Source organism: Rhineura floridana, chromosome 6 (assembly GCF_030035675.1).
Source record: "Rhineura floridana isolate rRhiFlo1 chromosome 6, rRhiFlo1.hap2, whole genome shotgun sequence".
In the NCBI taxonomy this organism is placed as follows: Eukaryota; Metazoa; Chordata; class Lepidosauria; order Squamata; family Rhineuridae; genus Rhineura; species Rhineura floridana.
In genome coordinates this window covers 23,445,587-23,468,704 of record NC_084485.1, presented here as the reverse complement: position 1 = coordinate 23,468,704, position 23,118 = coordinate 23,445,587, and the positions used below count along the sequence as shown (strand labels likewise).

Genomic DNA, 23,118 nt, shown 5'->3' with positions numbered 1-23,118 from the left:
CTAACATGAGAAGAAATGCATCTCATTTTCCTTACTGGCATGTCCTGGGCTCCAAGTCAGAAGATGCTCCTTTCCCCCACTTCATTGTGCTGATGGAATATTTTCTGTGGAGTGCTTGATGGAAGATGCATCCATTTTGCTGCTTAGTCCTGTCTCTGCCTTAGCCACACTGCTCTTCTGCGGGGCTGCCTTGCGGGCCTAAGAAAAACATCAGGAAAAGTAGTCCCAATAGAATAGTGTTTGCCTAGAGGCTCATAAGGGATAGGCTTACTGTGTAAACATACACATGGAAGCAAGCATATTCTTAATACAAGCCTCGCACATTCACTGAATCGGCAAATGTTCGGCTCTTGCATCTGTTTTTGGATGATGTGGAGAAGAGGGGGGAGGAGGAGGAGGGAGTCTTTGAAAGGTGGATGTAAAGTTTCTGAGCAAAACAGAATCACGCTTGCTTGAGATTGCAGTCTGCTGCCAAGTGACGAACAGAGCCAAGAATAGATTAGCATAATGGACATTATGTACCTTGTAGTGAGGGTTAGGGGAGTGTGTGAGGGGGTGTTACAGTAGGGTAGCACTGCCTGTGTCACCAAACCAGAAATGCTGTGTTACGGTGAACGAGTTATTTAAAAAGGGAACAGCAAAATCACTCTGGATTAGGCAGACCTTCAGCCCTGTCACTGGGAAGTGCGTGAGCAGAGCTTTGGGGGTCAGCAAATCCTACCATTCACTAAAGGTTTTAAAAGCCTGTTTGGATGTAAATATCACTAGAAAGTCCTTAAGATCCCTCTTACCCACTGAGGGGATACAGACTGAAACCATTTGAGTTTGTAACTGACATTTCCCTGCTATAAGCCCTCCAAAGAGGTTTTGAGGAGAGCTAGCTTCGGCTCTGTTCAAGGTCACCGATGGCAGGACACCCAAAGTGCAACCCCAGCTGCTACCAGTACATATTGCTGCATGCCCTCCAACATGTCCTAGATGGAAATAGTAATGTTATTCTCTACTTGTCACACCTCTGTTTGAACACAATGAATTCCTGCCTGAGCAACAGTGCTCCAAACAGATTGCGGAAGACTCGTCTCCACCTGCCAACAGTTGTGCTGATACACTCTGCAGCACTGTGTTCTTCAAAGCGAAGAAGGTTTTGTTCTCTTGGGTAAAGATACTAGGAAAATATCATTTTCCTTTAATACATTGTCAGCAGTTCAGAAGGAACCAGTGTTTGAAATGGTACTAAATAGCACTGGTTCCTGTGTCAGCCCATCTGAGTTGATTTGGCATTTGCACAAGAAATTATGCCACTTGGAAGGGGATTAAAAAAAGTCTCATGACACCTTAAAATCTAGCAAATTTATTACGGCATAGTTTTCATGGGCTGCAGACTAGTCCATGAAAGCTTATGCCATAATAAATGTGTTAGGGTATATCCAGCACTAGTGTTGCTCAGAGTAGACCCACAGAGATTAATGGACATGGCTAATTTAGGTCCATTAATTTCACTATCCTGAGTATGATTTAGATACAATCCTTAATCTCAAGGTGCCACAAGACTCTCTTGTTTTTGATGCAATGAACTTAACACAGATAGCCCTCTGGAATTTTAAACAGTCGGACTGATAAAGAGGTTGCCTCCTGTGCTGAATCCTGAGAAGAGGAACAACAAAAACAGAATGATTCTGGCCAGCTATTTATTCTGGATTGGAAGGGGGAAACTGATGTTAAAGAAATGCAAAACTAACTAGAGGCAGTGTTTCAACACTGATAAATATAACGGGGGAGGGATTGTCCCTTCAATTTCAAGTACAGTTTCTTAGCCTGTGCCACCCCTCCTGCACCCAGTTTTCCACTCTGTGCGTACATGTGTTGGCAAAACCTACAAATAGCATTTTCCTATTTCTTATCACATCTGAGTATACAACGTAAACATTTTTGATACTTTTCAGTTTCTTTATTTGCTATTTAGAGAGGTTTTTTTAGACTGCATCTCATATGTGTACTGGGGCAATAGAAAGATGTCTGTGTTCAGTTTGTACTGCAAAGGCATAACATAGCAACTGACAGGATTGGAGTGGACAGAAGTGCTCAGAAGCAAACTTGTACAGAACCTGAGCAAAGTACAGTCATTCCTTCCTTATTAATTGCTGCAAGCTTGAGAAGGTTATTTTGTAATGGCAATGTTTGCATTATAAAATAAATAAATAAATTTTATTTCTAGGCCGCCTATCTGGCCGCACAAGCGGCCACTCTAGGCAGCGTACAAGATAAAGTAAAATACAACATACAAACTACATAAAAACCCAAGAACTACAATATAAAACAAAACCGAACCCACCCATAGCTAAAACCAATGGCACCCAAAAGAAAAGAAAAACAAAACAAAAGACAAAAACCCAGGCCACCTCAGCCAGCCGGCTTATGTATCCCTCCAAAGAGGGACAGGTGATGGAAATTAGTCACAGCTGGCTGGGTACCTGGGACCTGGTCCTGCAGGAGGCACATCTGCCAGGCAGCAGTCCCACTGGGAAGGGTGGTGGAGGTGGTGTTCCAACAGCAGCAGCAACAGCAGGCTCTCCTTCCCTGGGTGGCGATGTTCTCCTTCTTCCTGCAGGCACTGGGTCTTGTTAATGGGGAAGGGGGCAAAGCTCAGTGGTAGAGCATGTGCTTTTTGTGCAGTAGGGCTCAGGTTCAGTCCCAAACAAATCCACAGGGTTTCAGATAACTCAGCTGGGGAACTTCAAGATACTTTAAAGAGTGGCTGCCAGTCAAAGTAAACTACACTGTGCCAGATGGAAACAACAGTCTGGCTATTTGATTATATTTGATTATTTTTTGTGCAGATTGTTGAGAGATTCCTACAGTATGTGCATCTTTATCAATTATAATCTTTCGTCATATTCGGATTTTCTTTTCACTTGGTCTCAGGATCATTTTGAACATTATGCTTTTCCTACATAGAAATCCTATTTGTATAGGAAATTGTGTGAAATTCCATGTGTAGATTGTTATTTGTCTTTTATTGCACATATTTCCCAGCATCTATGCTGTGGCTCAGTTCAGACATAATACCAAACCATGGTTTGGTGCACAGGCTTATGGACAGATTCGCTTTTCAAATAGCTTTTGCTAACCATCATTGACTAGTGGTATCTAAGCTGGCAAATTGTTTGGCCTCCAAATCACAATTTGCAAAACTGCAGTTTGAAGTGGGTTTGCAAATAATAGGCTGGTGGCCCTTAATGTGATTTAATTGTTAGGTTGTATAGAAACTTATAGTGGAATACTTGTAAAATTTTAAAGACAATATCATGCACTTTCCTTACATTATTTACATTTAAGAAGATAAAAAAACAAAAGTATTGAAAACTGTTGAGACTATTTTAGGAACCCAAAGAATTGTGAATGATGTGCTGACTCACATGCGTGCTAGGAGTCATCAGCTTTGAAGCTGCCAAGCTTGCCTAATACTGTATTTGCAATTAGGCATCCATTCGTTGTTACTAATGAATTTGCAAAATGGATTTTTTTTCCCCATGGAAAAATAAAGCACTGAATTTTCCCCCAGAAAATTTTCTCCCCCACTTCACTGGCTCACAGATGTGCTCCTAGTTGCCAAACCATAGTTTGCTACATGAAAACATACAATGTATGAGTGGCACTGACACGGACCCAGATTTCTGGAATAGCTCAGGATGGGCAACTTATTGGTCAACTCAAACCCTCTATTTGATGTCCAGAGTTCAAATGCTGTGGCTTTGCACATTTTTGTAAAACAGGAAAAAGTAAAAGAACAGTAACTTTGGCATAACCATAGCCTCAGCAACGAGATAAGCCACTTTGTCCACAAAGCAGGGAATCATAAAGCTGGGAGAGACTAGAAGAGTACCAACTCTAGCTGTCTGTCCCAAGACAAGACCTTTCACACATCAGTTTCTTCCACAAACTAAGCCACGTAATTGAGACTGCAATGGACAGCCAAGTGAGCCACACACCACAGAGGAAGACTTGCTGCTAAATAAACAACATAAATATCACTCTCTCAGAAATAGGATTGCAGCGGTCTAAAAGTTATAAACCTATAGCAGATGGCTCTAGTCCTCCTCCTAACCGAGGAAATGTATACATTTTCTTTCAAGCAATCTTTTATATGAAAAAAAACAGCCATCACCTTTGACTTGAAATATATCTAAGCATTGGAGCAGTGGATGACCTTTCAGAATTCACGAGAATGTGAAGTGCAACCTGTATCTCATACTTTGGTTTTTCAGATGAAGTCTCTTCTTCTTTCAAATCGGGAGATGAAATGAAACATTAATGGCAACTAGAAACCAACAGCTTTAACCCTTTAGTTGCTTTTGGGGGGGTCTTGACCAACATGTTTATTCACAAAATTATTTTGTGTTCCAAGAACTCATAAGTTCAGGAGTCAGAGAAGATGACAGACACTGGGCTGTTTTGTATGGGTATTTATTTATTTGTTGCATTTGTATACTGCCCCATAGCCGAAGCTCTCTGGGCGGTTTACAACAATTAAAAACATTAAAAACAAATATACAAATTTAAAAACACGTTTTTTTAGAAAGCAATTTAAAAACACATGCTAAAATGCCTGGGAGAAGAGGAAAGTCTTGACCTGGCGCCAAAAAGATAACAGTGTTGGTGCCAGGTGCATCTCGTCAGAAAGATCATTCCATAATTGGGGGGTCACCACTGAGAAGGCCCTTTCCCTTGTTGCCACACTCCCAGCTTCCTTCAGAGCAGGTACCCAGAGGAGGGCCTTGGATGTTGAGCATAGTGTACGGGTGGATTCGTGTCGGGAGAGGCATTCCATCAGGTATTGTGGTCCTAAGCCGTGTAAGGCTTTATAGGTTAAAACCAGGACCTTGAATCCAGCTCGGAAGCATACAGGCAGCCAATGCAAGCGGGGCAGAATCGGTTTTGTATGTTCGAACCGTCTGGTCCCTGTTACCAATGTGGCTGCTGCATTTCGCACAAGCTGCAGTTTCTGGACTGTCTTCAAAGGCAGACCCACGTAGAGTGCATTGCAGTAATCTAACTTGGAGGTTACCAGAGCATGGACAACTGAAGCCAGGTTATCCCTGTCCAGACAGGGGCGTAGCTGGGCCACCAACTGAAGTTGGTTAAAGGCTACCTGAGCTTCAAGTGACAGCGATGGTTCTAGAAGAACCCCCAAGCTACAAACCTGCTCCTTCAGGAGGAGTGCAACCCCATCCAGGACAGGTTGGACATCCACCATCTGGTCAGAAGAACCACCCACTAGCAGCATCTCAGTCTTGTCTGGATTGAACCTCAGTTTATTAGCCCTCATCCAGTCCATTGTCGCAGCCAGGCACTGGTTCAGCACATTGACAGCCTCAGCTGAAGAAGATGAAAAGGAGAAATAGAGCTGCGTGTCATCAGCATACTGATGGCAACTCACTCCAAAGCTCCGAATCACAAGGATTTTCACTATTACGTGAACCAAAGTTTCTTTCTCCTGTTTTAGAAAGTTTTAACACACATACTAAGAAACAGATTTACACATAGATTCGATAAAGTGCTTGTGGCTGAAAATAAATGGGTGGTAGACAGATGTGTTATTTTTTACAGTGCAGTCCTATACAAGTCTACTCAAAATTAAGTCTTATTAATGGTAAGTAGATATGGGATTCCCCTGTAAATGATTGCTGATTTTAGATCAGGTTGTAGATTTTTTTAGAAATACATGAAGTTCAGAAATAATAAACTCACCAGTACTGGAAAAGTTAGACGATTTGGACCCAAATTTGAGAAATAGGAGAGAAAGTTCTTAGGATCCACTGCTTTTGAGGCAGATTCAGACTCTTAAGTCCTTCCATTTTGTTTGCCAAGACCTTTTGTCACATGAAATAAGTTAATGTTTAACGTGAAATGTTTGTATTTTAGGGTTAGTTTACCTTAACCACTTAAGCCCCTTGTTTTGGGATTCAGCAGCAATAATTTTCTGGAGACCACAATTAAAAATAGTTTGCGGTTTTTTTAGATTGTTTTCTTGTTCTGATAGTCTTTTTAAGGCAGTGAAACCAGTCTTTGTACGTGAGATCTGTAGATACTGCATTGCTGTTTGTTATAAATAGTCTTAGTATGGCTTTAACTTTCAGACTGCTTGCAGAGTGCCGTGAACAGTGTGAAAAAATCTTGTTCTTTTAACTCTCCAGTTGCGGTAACTTTCCACTTGTTGACAGGCATGTGAGAGAAGTGTCAGGTTTTCTTTTGGGGCTACCAGGAAAGTGTGAAGTAATGATGAACCAGACTGAGAAATCTGGCATTGGGCCTTCCTCCCAATCTAAATAATTTCACTTCTCCTTTGTTGCTTTAATGCGTGAAGGCTTCCCCCCCCCCCATTTAAGCAGTTGGCTTGAAAGTTTAAATAATGAATTGAGAGCTATCATAGGAGTAAAGGGGGGGGGGAGAAAGATTTAAAGTAGTATGTGTGCAGAATTCTACAGCTGCATTGTAATTTATTTCATTGAATTAATGAAAGCTACTATCAGAAATAATAAGTGTAGACACTGCAGTCAGGGGCTATGTACATGTGGAAATAGGTTTCTATGTGCATATTCCTAGCTGCCTGAAAACCCCCATGTACAAATAGGCAGGCAGGGGTGTCTGTGTCCCACATTCTGCTGCTGCGGCCATGCAGTGAGCTTGTTCTAGAATCAGAAATTGTTCCTGTCTAGGGGGCAGCAGGGGCTGGATTTTGTCCCCTTCCGCTCCTTCTTCACTAGCAAATAGCTTATTAGTGTGCTTACTGCTTTTTAAATAGAGCTGTGTTCACACAATGAGACTGGGACTTTCAGAAATACTCAAACAAGAATATTTTAGCTCTGAATTTTTACTGTTGTTTTTTTTTTTTTAAAAAGGGGGCTGCAGAACGGTTTCCATGAGAATGGAAGACTACTAATAGACTCTAGTTATTTGCCACCTTTTTCATGAATTCAAAGATATTTTATTATGTTTTTAGGCTGTTGCCTATAAAAACACTTGCTACAGTAAGCCAGTTAGATTGCCATCAACCATCACCAGCCATTTTATTGTATAGTGTAGCCTTTGACAATCTGTGGGGCTGATGGGAGTTGTAGTCCAAAACATATGGATGGCACCAGGTTGGCAGAGACTGATACAGCGGATTATAATTACGTAGCTGACTGGCACCATCCACCAGAGAGATTTTTTGTGACAAACCAGCTATAGAATAAGACAAGGGGTCACTGTCGGCACTATACCTCTCTCCCCCCCCCCCAAAAAAAAACAAATTAACTGTGGCTGTTTGTAGAGTCATAAGAGTCCCTGATAGTGCAGCACCTCTACACGTTCTCTGTTCTGGGTTAAGCCCAAGCAGAAACACTGTTTGTCATTATATTTGTAGCATAGATAGAAAACTATTGTTTGCAGTACAGTTTTTTTTAAATGCATTTTTAACAACCTTATAAGTACAATAAAATCTGTACGTTCCTGGTAGCGCACAGACAACTTCCCTGTTGCGGATTTAGCACAAACGGAAATCCTATCTGTCATACTGGTAGCAAAGCAGCAGAAAACTCAACTCATTGGCAGTGTACTGTAGCTTTTTTAAAAGCCTCATCAACCTTTTAAGTGCAATTTAAAAATTTCAGGGTTTTTTAAAATTACTGGTCTTAATATGCAAGCTTACTCCTATATTAACTTCTTTATTCCCCTTTATCTTCTTGTTTTTCATCCCAATTATGTCCACTTGTATATATATATTTATATATTTATTGCATTTGTATACCGCCCCATAGCCGAAGCTCTCTGGGCAGTTTACAACAATTAAAAACATTAAAAACAAATATACAAATTTAAAAACACATTTTTAAAAAGCAATTAAAAAACACATGCTATTAGCCAGTGAATCTTTTTCACTTCATTCCTAATGCAAGCACTGAATCAGGTTGTTTATAAAATTAAACCTTTGTAAAATAACCTTTCATCTTTTGATTATTGCTGGTTAATCATTGAAGGAGGTGAGCAGCTCAGTGTCCCTTCTATTAAATTCTTCCCTTTCAAAGGTTCTACCTTTGCTCTGGAGCATTATAATTCATTAAGGCAAAGGCAACATATTATTTGTTAGGATAATAATGCTTATATTGTTTGTGAAGAACAGATATTTCTACGTCACAGGATTTCTTTTGTTCGTTCTTTCTTTCAATCTTTCCACCGTTTTTATACTACCCTTCATCCAATTGATTCCAGAGCACTGTGCAAGGTTAAAAATATAGGGTGATAGCCTGCTAAGCCATACTCCGAATAGACCCATTGAAATTAAGGTGCAACTTCTTGTTTACAGCTCATGGTTAGTGAGAAGGGGGATGGAGCTTGTCCACAAGTCCCAGTTTGGACAACGCAGTACGTCAAAGCTTGGCTTAGCTCAGCCCACCATGATAGCAAAAATGGTCTGGGAGAGGAGCAAAGTGGCTGCAAGCTCCTCTCCAGGAGCCTGGACATTAGTGCAATGTCGCTAAGCCAGGATTCAGCCTAGCCTGTTGTGCAGGCCTTTATATGCAGACTAAACCTGTCCTGCTTCTTAGCTAATTTCTTCCTTAGAGCATCCATACATGGCAGGAACACAGTGTCTGTTGTTCCACCTGAAACTGTCAGGGGCAATACTGTAGTGGCAAATTCGGAAGCGCAGGGTTCCATCATGACAGTCACAGCTGCGCCCCCCCACAGACACGCCCCCCCTCCACCTTCTCTCCTCTCCCCTGCTCTCCATATCATCTCTCGAGTCCACACTCCACCACAACAGACATCCCCAGGAGCCAACCAGCACGAAAGGGGAGGCTGTGTGCCAGCCACTGAGAAGAGTCTCCTCAGCGGCCGAATCACCACCCCTCACCCCGATTGGCTCCAACCAGCACAAAAGGACCAAAGCTCTTCCCAGCGGCCAACACGCCCCTTTCACGATGATTGTCTCGTACTTGGGGATGTGGCTGGGACCCTGCTTCCCAAAAAAGTAAAGGGACTGTGACCCCATGCAACCCTGGATGACTGCCACCTTAGTCAGAGGTAGCCAATGTGGTGCGTTCCAGATGGTTGTGGACTACAACTCCCATGATCCTTCATCATTGGCCATGTTGTGATGGGAGTTGGACAGTAATATCTAGAGGGCATCACATTGCGTGCCTCTGTATGCTATGCAGTATGTAGAGAATACAAGAACTTTCTTTTTCTTGTTGCCAATCAGCTTAGAAACATTTTTCTTAAAAAGAAAGCAGAGACTGGCATTTCACGGAATCTTTATTATGGCCCTACAGATTTTGTATATCTGTTTATTTCATGAGATCCGTAAGGGCAGGGGTACCTAATGAGGTGCCCTCCAGATGTTGTTGGACTATCCTCACATCATCCTTGACCTTTGGCAAAGGTGGATGAGGCTGATTGCCACACTGGAGTCCCAACAAGATCTGTAAGGCACATGGCTACTCATGGATTAGGTATCTTCTTAAATGTGGAATTGTGGTGGTGGTAGTAGTAGTAGTTTTGGTGCTGTGAGTTACTTGCTGCTTTTCCCTTTATGGTGTTCTGATTTATGAATTTCTTTTCTGGAAACATTGCCAAAGGCAGGATTTCATCCATGTTCATTCACAAATCATACTTAAGAAATAGGCATAACAGCATGCCAGAGCACTCTGTTCAGAGTGCAGTTACATCAGACATTTTAACAGCTCTAGTCATTGGGTGGTGTTAAATGCTAGTCCTACTCAGAATGAACCTGTTGACTTTAGTAGATAAGACTAACTTAGGTTCATTAATTTCAGTGGGTCTACTCTGAGAAGGATTTAGTTGAATTCAGCCCTTTATATTAATTTTACATAGCACACTCATGGGATAGTAGTGCAGGGACCCATCTATTTCTGTTGATGTTGATAAGCTACTGTATAAATAATATTAGGCATTGGTCCTGGGTGAGCCCCAGTGCCAAAGATTAGCAGCTGCTGCAAAATTGTTCTGAGAGAATTAAATGTATGAGAGAATCAGTCAACTAATTTCAGTTTGGCCATCTCAGCTCTCATTTTAAAAAGCAAATTTGAAAGGAAATCATGTCAAAGGCAATCTGTGGTAAAGTAATGTAGCTGTTGGCCTTAATTTCCAGTGGCCATGAGACTTGAGGACTTGGCAACCCTCCACAGTTCCCATCACAATGTTTCTGTATCCCCTGCCGCCAGTATGTCCCCAGTCTCCTTGCCCTTTCTTCCTCCATTACTTTCCCTCCTTGATCTGTGCACTCCTAACATTGCCAAACAAAATCCTTTGCAGAACAAATTATGCAAAGAAAATATATACACAAGTGTACTGAATCTGAACACATTGTTTTGACAGAAGAGTATGGATTTCTTCTGGTGTAGCATACGCCCAGACTACTAAACGAAGGATAATCTCATGCTCAAGGTGCCCCCAAGCTCTAATTTCTCTAAGCAAATAACAAAGGATGACTCTGTAATTGTTCCTTGAGCATCACCTCTGAAGGGTCAGAAAAATACATTTTGACAGCAAAGCAACAGTAGATCAAGTAAAGCAAGTACACTTACCCAAAAATGTAGAGTTAAAGCACAGAGCCAGGCTCGTTCTGTGACCACACCAAGGAGCGCTCACCTAAAAACTAACTTTGGAACTGCTGCTTCTTGGGAAACATGCAAATGACTTACATGTGCATTCAGCGCCTTTGAGCCTCAGGGTCTTACTGTAATGGTTTCCTGTTACGTAATTGCTGGAAAGGCTGGAGGAAGAAGAAAACTGCAGAACTGAACCATAAAGCTGAACACAACAACCATTAAATGATACTTGATCTCTCTCTTTTTCTAATTTTCTCATCAGTTGGCATCAACTATCCACACATGTGCACTGGCTTCCTGTCATTATGAAAGAACATTGCTTTCCTTTGTGGGTATGCATGCAAATGTTACCAGGATTGTGTGTCTAAATGAGATAATAGAAGGCAAATCTTAACAAAAGACAGGTGCAAATAGCAAGGAAGCCAGCAGCAAAACTGCACCGTTTAGCTCTTTTTGATTCTGAGAGTGTCAGTAACTTTTGAGATTTCCTTTTCTGGCTATCATCTCTCGATGGCACAGGTTGTACATCTACTGTCCGCTAATTTCTTTATTCTGCCTGCTGTGTCTTCCATGCATTCTCCATACTGATCATTGTGCCTGGAACATTTTTCTGCTTTGGTCTGTCAACAATTGTTCTGTGTTGTGTATATTCTATGCATTTTTTATTTTAAAAAAAAAATCTCTGCCAAGGTTTTATAGCATATCGACCAGGGTTAGTATCATTTTGCATCACTAATTGTATTCTAGGGTTAGTGAAACTGAGAAATGATAGCATAACTCAAAGCTAAAAGCTACAACAAATTGAGGTCCCATTAATAATTCAGCAGAACTGGCTCTCAGGAAAAGCAGCTCTGAATGTGTGCATTTTGGAAATGCAACTTTTTAGGTAGTACTGGGACACAGGAATATGCAAAAACTTCAGTTAACTGTGATTTAAGCTGCAACTTTCACTAAGTAGCAAACCCTGTTAAACTCTCTTTCTTTCTTCTGAGGAGACATGTACACAATGGTACTGTCAAACATGCAGTTCTGTGCAACGTGGGCATCTTGTCAGGGTGGTTACTTGAAACACATCATCTGCCAGGAGGAAGAACAAAGCTCTTTAAGCAGTAAGAGAAGCATGCTTAGAGAGATCTAGTGTTTTGATTTGTATAGTATAAAGCAGTAGTTCTTTGCCCGGGTTAGGTATGGATTTGGTTGTTTGGAACTACATCTTTACATCTCAGATCATTGAGAATGTCATCATCATTTCCAGTTCATCCTTCTGACAGTTTCAGCTGTCTAATAAACTCTCTGGTCTTGATGGAACATGAACCTACACTTACAGGCTCTGTGTCTCTGTTACATTCTGCTTGCATGCAGAAAGTCCCAGGTTTCATTTTTGGAATCTCCAGTGTTTTTTTGGGCGGGGGGGGGATGAAAGAGAAAAGTATCAGGTGGCAAGTGATGGGAAAGACCTTGGAGAGCCACTGCCAGTCCGTAGAGCAGAACTGGGTAGTGACTGGTATAAGTCAATCTAGCGTTCCCCCCCCATGAAACTTCAAACCTGGGAGGATGGGATCAGAAGCCTCTGCCCCAATGCATTCCCCTCCCTTTTAATACGGTTCCAGTGAACGTAACTTTTCTGTAACAACAGATGGATTCTGCCACCCATTTATATTATGCAAATTAAGGAAATTTGCATCTGTCTTTGCAGAATTCAGGTCTGGCTAGCCAAGTAACTATACTGGAACATCATCCCCAAGTCACCAGCAATCCTAGGAAGGTTTCCCCATCACTACCTCCTAGCTTCTGAGCTTTCACAAGGCATCGCTTGGACACTTCACAGCTGAGATGCTTACAATGTGTCCTGCTGTTTTTCTGTTCTACATAACCTTCTCATGTTATGTTCTTGTTGTTGTTTTGTTACATTTATATCCTGCTTTTCCTCTCAAAGGAGCCAAGGCAACAAATAAATGTTGTAAATAAATGTGCAATTATAATATTAAGCAACATCAGCTTTCCCCAACCTGGTACTCTCCAGATACTGTTGGATTCCAGCTCCCATCAGTCCTAGACAGCATGGCTCTTGGTCAGGAATTACTGGAAGGTACCAGATTGAGGAAGGCTGAGTTAAATGTTGCTTTGGTCAGAGGGGCACAGGATGTGCTTTCTAAGCAAATATATTTAAAAATCTGTTTGAAAGTCTATGTCTCTTTTGTTTAAAGCATTGAGTAGTGCTATTTGGAACAACTTGCCGTAGGGCTCACTTTAGAAAAAATGCTGCTTTGAGGGAGACTCTCTTTTCTTTCCTGTTGCTCAGGGAATTGTTTTGTATAAAATTAAAATATATTGGAATCAAACTGGACTCTTTTAGACTTTGCTGTAAATAGGCACCAGGCAAGTCAGGTTAGCTACTGGCAAACAATAATATTATTTAGTATTGTGGCTGCTTAAGCGCTGGCTGTTATGAAATGCTATGAACAATTAATGGATGGCGATGCTGTTGTTTGTAGGGTGGACTGTGATGTTCCTGTATTAATGTATATATGGTAAGTGCTGTTTGTATAGAAGATACATGGTAAGTGGAATGAAAGAGGAGGGGGGAGTAAATGAGCAGTAGAATGCTGGATGATTGGCTGAGTGTTTGGATGGCTGAGAGTATAAATGGAAGGAGGACAGTTGAATCTGGGTGGACGTGAGTGGGTTGTTTTGGTGGAGTTTGGAGGTGGGTGTGAGTTGGTGTATGTCAGGAGAGTGTGGAGAAAGAGGGAGGTGGAGTTCGGATTAGTAATAAGTCAAATATCACAGTAATAGATGAAACCATAAGCTTGTAGATCATTATCAAAGTTATCTTGCTATTAATGTTATTTAATAAATACTGTTTTGGTTTACCAAAGGCCTGATCCTTGGCTGGGGTTTCACAGACCAGAAGGGAGGGTAGGGTAATAACCAAGGCTGAAGGGAAACAGTAACAAATTGTGGCAGCGGTGAAGAGGAGAAGATAACATTATAAGTATCCAGAGCAACCCCGAGTTATGAGTTATCTGCATTGATACAAGGGGGTTGGGAACAGCATAGGCACGCAGTCACGAATGTAACCGGATAGAGAGACTCAGGCAAGGTCTCTGGGAACATTGGTTGTAGAACGTGACTGGTGGTGCTGCCTAGCAGGGGGATCTATTGAGATCTGTGCTAGAGCGGAGAGAGAAACCATAAAAAAGGACAGTCTGGACTGGTGGAGACCCTGGTGGTGCCTACTGAAAGGCAGTAGCCATGAGCAGGTAGGAACCTGACAGGGAGAGAGCCAGGGAAGGGCGTCACATGGACACCTGACTTCTGTGCTATTTTATTCCATTTCTATTCATGATCTGTCCCGGAGTCTGCTCCTGGTCTTCTTTTTGCAGAAAGTATGGAACTTCTCCATCTTCTGCTACCAACTATACAATCAATTTGATTCCTACATTGACCATTCAGTGATGTCTATGCGTGCAATCGTCTTTTCGGTTGCTCAAAAAAGGTGTTTGCAAGAAACAAATTATTGGCTTCACAGAATTCAAGAAGTCTTTCTCCTGCTTCATTTCTATCTCCTAAGCCCCATTTCCCCACAGTTTCTAGTTCTTCTCTGTTCCATACTTTTGCATTCCAGCCCCCCATGATTATCGGAACATGGTATCAAACTCCATTTCAGAAGCTATGCTGCATAAAGGATAGAATCAGGACTATCAGGGAAGGCAAGTGTTCTAATCCTGACTCAGCTAACTGGGTAGCCTCAGCCAAATCATTTTCTCAGCTCCTCCCAGGATTGTGCATAAAATCCTAAATCTTCTCGTGACTGCCGTGAGCTCTTTGAAGGAAGGGTAGAATAGAATGTGATGAATTAAATCAATCTATTTAGGCCAGGAGTGGCGAAATGTTTTTGCCCAAGGGCTGCATTCACCCTTGGCCAACCCTTCATGAACACTGCATGCCAGCAGTGGGTGTAGCCATTTCTGGTACACCCAGAAGCACACAGGCCCCCTCCTTAGTTAATCCATACATATCAGATGGGGAGATGGGATTATCACCATCTCTCCACTCATCAAATTATCTGTCTGATGACTAGGGAGGGGCTATTTGCATAGGGGCACCAAGTTCTGCCTATGCCAGTTCTGTGTCCTTCATTTTTCTTCTGTTTTCATCACCACTGTCAAATTAGTGAGGCCTTGGGGGCCGGAAAAATTTGCTTGAGGGGCTGGATCAGGCCCCTGAACTGCACATTACCCACCCCTGCTTTAGGTTATATGAAATCACTAGCTTTAAAACAACGAAATCCATACAGAGTTAATAGAACACACAGCCCCAATCCAGAGGGAGCAAGCCAGTCACATTTACATCCCATTGCAATCAGTAGGACAAATTCATTGTGACTAATTTATTTCTCATTTATTTCAATATGACTTATGTGCTAGCAACTTACTTCTGGATTGGGCCTATGGTCTAAGGTTAATTGGGCCTAAGGTTAATTGGGCCTTTGCTCCCACAAGATGCAGTAATGGCCACCAGCTTGGATGGCTTTAAAAGAAGATTAGACAAATTCATGGAGGACAGGGCTATCAATGGCTACTAGCCGTGATGGCTGTGCTCTGCCACCCTAGTCAGAGGCAGCATGCTTCTGAAAACCAGTTGCCGGAAGCCTCAGGAGGGGAGAGTGTTCTTGCACTCGGGTCCTGCTTGCGGGCTTCCCCCAGGCACCTGGTTGGCCACTGTGAGAACAGGATGCTGGACTAGATGGGCCACTGGCCTGATCCAGCAGGCTCTTCTTATGTTCTTAATGGGTCCAGACTAAGCTATTCACACTTAGATCCCATTGAAATTAATGTGACTGATGTTTGTTGCAACTAACTTTTCTGATTGATTTCTTTGGGGCGTAAATGTGATTAATTTGTTTGGAACCAATCCTGTTCTGTAGTTCTACAAATACCTTGCTTGCTTAATGGCCCAACAAGATGCAGGCTTATTGGAGAAATGGAAAAGAGGATAAACATCTGAGTATAAGAATGTAAGCAAAATATTCACATTTGATTCTTAATTTTATTTTGTGGTTAAAAGCAAAACACTTATTACGGGTATGATATAATTTGTACTTCCCCTTTGTTATGTATATTGAGCACATTATGTTGTTGCTTGTATGAAGTCATAAAAATAATGTCTTATCTTTTCCTTTTTCTCATTAAAGTGTGGGATCACCTTTCAAGATGATGATGTGATTGTCCTTAATGGTACTAAAGAGGATGTGGAAGTGCTGAAGAAAAGAATGGGAGAGAGAAGGTTAAAGAGTAAATTGGGGAAGGTGAGGTCTTTGTGCATTTTCTGATGTATTTGCACATGCAGTTAGGGAATACTTCAGGAACTAAGCAAGAAGTGGTTGGGTGGCTATGTTGGTGCAGAAATACATGGTTCTGGAACATTGCTGTTGATAGGTTTTGGTGTCCACGGTAATGACCAGAATTCAAAGATCTATTCTGGACATGCCAAAGGAAAAGAACATGCCCAGTGGATTTCCTTTGTTTCATATAGCAAACCTTCATGGCAAACAGCTTTTTAAATATTTCCTCAGTGGTTTCCTCAGTGGTTTCCTGTTCAAGCAGCAAAAGCCCAAAGCCCCCTGCATAGAACTTTACGTGCAGCTTTATTTGCAGGCTTCCCCTGACAGAGCTTCAGTGGCCAGAATGGTTTAGCAGTCAGCCCTTCTTCCCAGAGAATTCTGGTGATTGTAGCTCTCAGAGAGGAATAGGGTGTCTCCTAACAACTCTCAGCACCCTTCACAAACTACATTTCCAAGGATTCTTTGGGGGAAGTCACAACTGTTTAAAGTGGAGTAAATGTCTGGTATGGATGTTGTCAGGGACAGCTTTGGTTTAAATTTGGGTGGGAGACTACATGTGTCTGCTGTAGAATAAAAAGGTGGGGAAACTGAAAAATAATGATACTGTTAATAATGTTGCTTTCTCTCTGCCCAGTGCTCACCCACCCAATCTCCTCTCCTCACTCCTCCTTCTCCCCTCCTGTCCCCTCCCTCCTGTCCCTCCCGTCCCTCCGCTTACCTTCCCCCCACCTCCCTCTCCCCTTTCCCCTCCCTTCCTCCCCTTTCTCCTCTTCTCCACTCCAGCTCTCCCTCCCCTGTGGTCAGTTTCACCTACCCTAAGCATGAATGCAGGGGAGTAAATCCCACTGAACTCAATAAGCATGCAAATGATCAATTCATTCTCAGCAAACTTGCACAGGATTCCATTTCTTACCTCCCAGATTACAAAGCAGAGAAATTCACTAATAGGCAAAAACAAACCTTTGCAATTTAAGAATGTATGTATAGCCCACAGATATTTCGATCAAACTTTTAAAAGCGGGGAAATTGGGCAGCTCTAGTGAATGCACCAGGGGAGCAGGAGACCTGACCTCCTCTCTGAGAGATATTGGACTGCCCTACAAATTGGTCAAAGTGCAAACCCAATTTGGGTTGGTCTTTCACAGTCCAATCCACTTCCTGTGTAGCTTGGAAGAATTTGGTAACATGTGCCTCTGAGCATATGGTGAGTGGTGGCAACACCTGCAGTCAGCCCAAATAACAGAAACAAGACGTGCTGTGCTGATCTTGTTTTAGCAGGGAGGAAGCAATAATATTAACACAGTTGATATAGTTCAGATATCCACTTTAAATATGTTTGATTTACTTTGCAATTTTAATGAAGTTTCCTATGGTAAATCATTATCTTTATTCTTTTTTGGTGAATATGTGAAGTACAGCAACACTTAGATTCGTAAACCTTAAAGATTTTTTTGCCTGTTAGTGAATAATATATACAGCAGACCCGTGCAGTTGGTAACCACCAAGCCAACCTTAACCCACTGGCTGCATATGAAACCCACCAAGGGCTGCATACAATGTCTTGGTTTTGCTGCCTACCTCACCCTGCACAAAGTTGGGGACATTATCTTGCACCTGTTAGCTACTACCTGTTAAGTCATACTGCATGGCTAGAGCTCTGTGTCCCACTTGTTGAATCAGAACTGGAGCAGGCGTGATGTATTCTTGCATTTTTGGGTGAAAGGCATGTCTTGACTTCTGTCCGCTATAATATGTGCCTAACCCTCCAGGGCTGTAACCTATGGTCTTTTCTCACGTGCCTCTTTTTTCCTTTGGGGGCGCTTCCAGTACTACAGAAAAGACACAAAGGGTGAGGCGTGACTTCTAGAGGAGATGGGTCTTGTATTTGCAACTGACCCCTTCAAAAGACACATCTGTGGCCATTTTTTTCAAGTGGTATTTTCGCTTGCAAGCCGGGATATTTAGCTGCAGGAGCAGCCCTAAGTTTTTTAAAAGAGCAAGCTTCCGAGTGTCTGGTAGTCTCATTTATTCTAATTTAATAATGGCATTCTAAATCTCAATTATCTGTCTGATGAGGAGAAGAGGCGTGGCAGAAGGGAAGGGTAGAGGGAGGGCTGTCTTCTTCCATGCACTTTCTTATCCTTCCAGGTGCTAGAGAAAAGCCCTCTACTGCCACCTGGTGGATGAGATACGGGTAGATATTTGCTATGTGATCCTTTCCTCACAACTAATCTTACATATGATCTCTCTTTCCTCATAGATAGAGGGCATGTTTTTTAATTATTATTATTGACCTTCCTGTCTTCTTATACAGAGGAGTTGCCCATCTTTGGTACAGAGGACGATATGAATGGAGTAGCCTTGCCCACTGCATATCTGTTAGACATTTATATTATTTGCACACATATATTCAACCACCTCTCCATGGAAAAGCACCCTAAACAATTTCTTTATTTTAGCAAAAATACTGGCAACAACCTGCTTTGCCAGATGAAAGGGCTCACATGCTGATTGTCTTAATCCAGTCAGTGTGTGTTGGAAGGCCGAGTGTTCGTTTTATATTTTAGTGTTTTGTGGTGTTTGCCACTCTGGAATCTGTTAGATGAAGAGTGGTGAGCAGCTATTTTAAACAAATAATGTATGGCACTTTTAAAATTTACAACCCATCAGACTAGTTACCCCTGGCTTCCCTTCCATAGTGGTGAGCATCAACGATATAAATATATTCACATATATGACAATTTGTTCTGACATGGGGCTTCCAGTGGTTTCTCATCCAAAGGCCAGAACAGGTCCAAACATCAGCTTCAAAAATGCTGCAGACTCAGCTGCTCCCAGACTGTTCACTGGATCCCAAATAAGAAAGTCTTAACCAATATTCAAACACATATTTGGCTGTTGTCACTCTTTGACCTGTTCAAATAGTCTCAGGTTTGTCTCTCATTATTTCAGAAATCCAAGAAATCTAAGGCAGCAGAGACCACTGTGAAATCTGAAGCTATGGAAGGTAAGGTTGTTACTGTGTGCTGATGCAACAAAGGGCCGATCTGGATTACTGCTATTTTTAGTTGTACGTAGTGATTCTGTAGCTGTTACCTTTGTTGGCCAGGGTCCACGCATGGTTCCTCAAAGTAGTGCTTCTGCAGAGAAAACAATTTTTCCCAGCAAGCACATCTATTTTCCTGCAGTTTGGAGGGGATCTTTGGATGTGCTGTCTCTTCCCATTCACTCCACTGGGCAGGAATATAGAAATGAGCAGAGCCCATCTGAGTGGGACTGGTAGCCCCTCTCCACTTCCTGTGAACTGAGAGAATACTGCAGGGCGTGTTCTCCCAGCTGTCTGTCAGCAGTGGTAGTTCTGACAACCTGGAGCCATACGTCTATGGAACCAATTACCTAGAGAGGTAGTGGGCTCTCTGACACTGGAGGCATTCAAGAGGCAGCTGGACAGCCATCTGTCAAGAATCCTTTGATTTGGATTTCTGCATTGAGCAGGGGGTTGGACTTGATGGCCTTATAGGCCCCTTCCAACTCTACTATTCTATGATTCTGTGATTCTTTCTCTTGTGACTTGATTGCTCAGGACCACTGTCCTTATTTAAAAAAAAACATAGGAAGGGAAAAATATCAGTCTATGTGCGAACCAGGCAATTAACTAAGCACGCAGCTGATGATGCAATGAGCCATTTATTTCTCCCTCCCTCTCTCTGTAACATTTAGTAGAACTGTTGTGATGTTTCTCTCCTTCTCTTGCCTGTTGTGGGTGGGGAGAACATGGAATATCATGATGACACAACACATTTAAGACGATACAGAAGGAGTGAAGGACACTAAATACACAATTGTCATTTTCAGTAGCAGACCCCAATGTGTTTCTCACTTAGTCGGCCCTAACTCTGCGTTTTTATCGTTCAGTTACTTTTCAGTTGCCATTCAGTCCTGTTGAACAAATGTTTTGCTGTTGATTTTAACAGGATGCAAATTGCACCTTTTACCTTTTTAATTTTCTCCCACGCACATTACTCTCCCCTCCCTTTTCTGTTTGTTTGTTTGTTGTGTTTTTAAGATTTGCCCACATCATCTCAAGTAAATGCTGAAAAGGATGCCACAAACATCAAATCTGGAGAAAATAGAAGCATTGCCTTCTGTAAGGGTACAGGTTGGTATAATGTTTCCAGTGCAATTTCATAGCATTACATTCAGTAATATTGCAGATAACCCTTGGTTAACCATTTGCAGCTAGATGTTCATACAGAACTCAATGTTAAGCTGGTGCGGCTGTAACTGGGCCCGTCCTTTAACTGAAGGATCAGTGGCTCATATGAGCCATCAGATTGCAGACTCTCGATCACTTGCCTCTTGAGTGTGAATTCACTCCTCCCTCACATTTCCACTGCTGCCTTTAACCATGGCTAGTTACTGTGCCAACCTTAACCATGGTTAACACTAGGAACATAGGAAGCTGCCCTTATACTGAGTGAGGCTATTGGTGCATCAGGCTCACTAATCTTCACACTGACTGGCAATGGCTGTCCAGTGTTTCAGACAGGAGTCTCTCCCAGAAAGATCACATCACTCATGGCAATTTTGCAAATTAAAATGGTGACTCCCAGACCTGTTTACCTGGTTCTGATTTTAAATTGTTTTAAGGGAGATCTAGGGTAGATAGCAGCAGTGAACCTGCCTAAGGATCTCAAGTTCTGACGGTGCAAATAGATACAAAAAATAGAAGCTTAAGCAAATTCATCTTGACTTTAGTTTGAACCAGCCCTGACATTAAATGTGTGGCTGTACATCATCTGTTAGTATTGACCATGTGTATTGGGGCTTTCTCCAGCCTCTGAGGGTGATGGGAGTTGAAGTGCAATAGGATGTTGTAATGGGAGTTGGAGGGCACCAAGTTTGGGAAGACTGCCTTAGTATGTGGTGTGTGTGTATACACAGTATATATACATACCGTTTGATTGATAACATCAGTTCATGTCCTCTGTTTGTTTCATTCTATGGCAGTTAATGAAAGTCCATCATCTTCATCTGGAAATGGCAGCAAAAATTCATCTGGTGCCCCCAAGCGGTCCATTGCAAGCAGCGCAGAGAAATCAGAAGCATACAAGTCTATTTTTACTTCCCACAGCTCAGCCAAACGCTCTAAGGAAGAGTCTTCCAATTGGATTACACATACAGCATACTATTTCTGAAACAGTAAAGTGTTCTGTTTTTAGCAGGTCCTGCCCTTTTCCTCCCTGCAGCTTTTCCTCTGAAAAGGGAGGACTTTGTTTTCTGTTATGTGCAGTTTGCAAACAATTTATAAAGACCATCCATACCTAACTATGTAAAGCAGATAATAAAAGCATTTAGCATAAATCAGCTTTTTTTTTTTAAGGGGGGCAGTAATTTGAACAAGTACCAATTGTTGGGATTGCAAGTGATGAACCCAGTGGTCCTGCTCATTTTGAATAATTGGGATGCGTATATCATAATAGAACAGAAACAGGTGTCCAGTCTACATCATCCAGCTTGCATGGGTGCCGTCTAATATTCTTCAGGCATCCTTTCCAACCCTGTTTTAGTGTGGGATTGAAGATAAGGGATGTGGAATAACAATAGAAGACTAGCATTACTACTTCCGGCCAAGTTCTTCCCCTAGATTTGTTACAGCTTTGAATAGATAGGTCAAGATGCAAACTGGGATGTATCAGCAAATGGAAGATGTTCCGCCATGTCCTTTCCCAAGTGTGAGATGACTTAATGTGTCCTGGTGCCACACCAGGAGCAATCATTTGAGAGGACTGCGGGGTGTTGAACCACACTATACAGTTTTGTGGCCTCTAGCCCAGTTTATCCATCTTTACCAGTGTAGCTGTTACCAAGTTTTTAGAAGTGATATTGTTGAATATTTAATTTTGGTTTCCAGTGTTGTACCTTGTCAAAGAAGCAAAGCAGAGTCTTATGTAATATTTCTGACATCTTGTCCTTACAAATAAAAACACAATATTCCCAAATTGCCTCTTGTAAAATATTGTGTGATCAACAGCTGTGAAGTGCAGCACACTTCCATCTTAAGATTTTTGAAAATCATTTTGGTTCATATTAGAAGAACTGAACAGAAGGAGAAAATGTATTAGTACTTTTAGTTCTAGTGTATTGATTTATTTCATTTAATATATTTATATACCACTTAACACTTATGACAGTCTTTAAGCAGTTCACAATATAATACAATCTATATAACTAGTAATGAAACTGAACAACAATATTAAACAAAACTACAAGGCAGTAAAATCCTAAAAAGCAAAAACACAGCAGCACTTTTTAAAGATTGTTAAGAGTCAGGGATCCCTTCCCTCTTCAGCCTCCCCTCTTGCCAAGGCACTGATTCACAAAATGCAACACTCACCCCACCAACGCATATACATTGCACCCAAATCCTGCCTTACATCTACACAAATAATACAGTGTTTACCCCTCATTCAGTATCACTCATCCCATTCTAACACCACACATTCACCAATATACACAAATGCACCATCCACCCAGTCACTAACCACTGTCACCAGTCACTCTTTTCACTACTGCAAAAACACCAAGGAGACAATGAAACCATTAACTTGACAGAACTGCATAAATAACAGTACAACTTGTCACCTGTCAATCACACAGAAGTACTGTTCCTGACAGCAATCTGGCTCTCACCCAGGTTGCCATCTTCCACCCAAGACTCTTGCCCAAGGATGAATGGAACTGCACGCTCTCTTCCCTGGTACTCCTTCCTCACACCAAGAAGCACCCTCAGACAATTCAACCCACATAAGAGGCACTCCACACAAAAAAACAAACTTGTAGGAGGGCACCATCGTTAGAATCCTGAGCCCCTTGCCTCAGGGGTGCTGGCTTTGTAGATTCTCACAGAAGATTTCTTGCAGTAGAGCACCACAGATCAGAGGTTGTGTTGCAGTAAATGGGGGGGGGTCCTGACCAAATGTAGCTCTCCAGCACCTTTTATCTAGCCTTTGGAACACTCACCACACCCTCTCCCCAGTCATACCCCTGACCACACCCTTTACCAGTCCTGCTTTGCTTCCCTGGTTGGGATGCCTCTTTGAACACATCTTGCTTGTCTGAATGGAGGTTAGAGAGGTGTGTGTGTGTCTGTGTCTGTGT

The 23,118-nt window shown here is 42.1% G+C and overlaps 2 protein-coding genes across 6 annotated transcripts in view; one reads left to right on the top strand and one right to left on the bottom strand.

The window, feature by feature from the left end:
* Nucleotides 1-10,674, bottom strand: part of LOC133387108 (beta-1,3-galactosyl-O-glycosyl-glycoprotein beta-1,6-N-acetylglucosaminyltransferase 7-like) — a 64,413-nt gene extending 53,739 nt beyond the window's left edge. For 3 of the 4 annotated variants that reach the window (XM_061631204.1, XM_061631202.1, XM_061631205.1), the window contains exons 1-2: nucleotides 5,749-5,854; nucleotides 36-198 (exon numbers count right to left, since the gene is read on the bottom strand). The gene's annotated coding sequence lies outside the window, so the exon portion shown is untranslated. Of the gene's footprint in view, nucleotides 1-35; nucleotides 199-5,748; nucleotides 5,855-10,586 lie in introns of those variants that run through there. The other variant, XM_061631203.1, reaches the window with a different exon arrangement.
* RTF2 (replication termination factor 2) overlaps nucleotides 1-21,959 on the top strand; it is a 78,428-nt gene extending 56,469 nt beyond the window's left edge. For both annotated transcript variants that reach the window (XM_061631206.1, XM_061631207.1), the window contains 4 exons: nucleotides 15,808-15,921; nucleotides 18,910-18,964; nucleotides 20,024-20,116; nucleotides 20,968-21,959. In XM_061631206.1, the coding sequence (XP_061487190.1) occupies nucleotides 15,808-15,921; nucleotides 18,910-18,964; nucleotides 20,024-20,116; nucleotides 20,968-21,155 (450 nt within the window). In that variant the 3' untranslated portion in view covers nucleotides 21,156-21,959. The remainder of the gene's footprint in view (nucleotides 1-15,807; nucleotides 15,922-18,909; nucleotides 18,965-20,023; nucleotides 20,117-20,967) is intronic.
* Nucleotides 21,960-23,118: the final 1,159 nt, after the last annotated feature.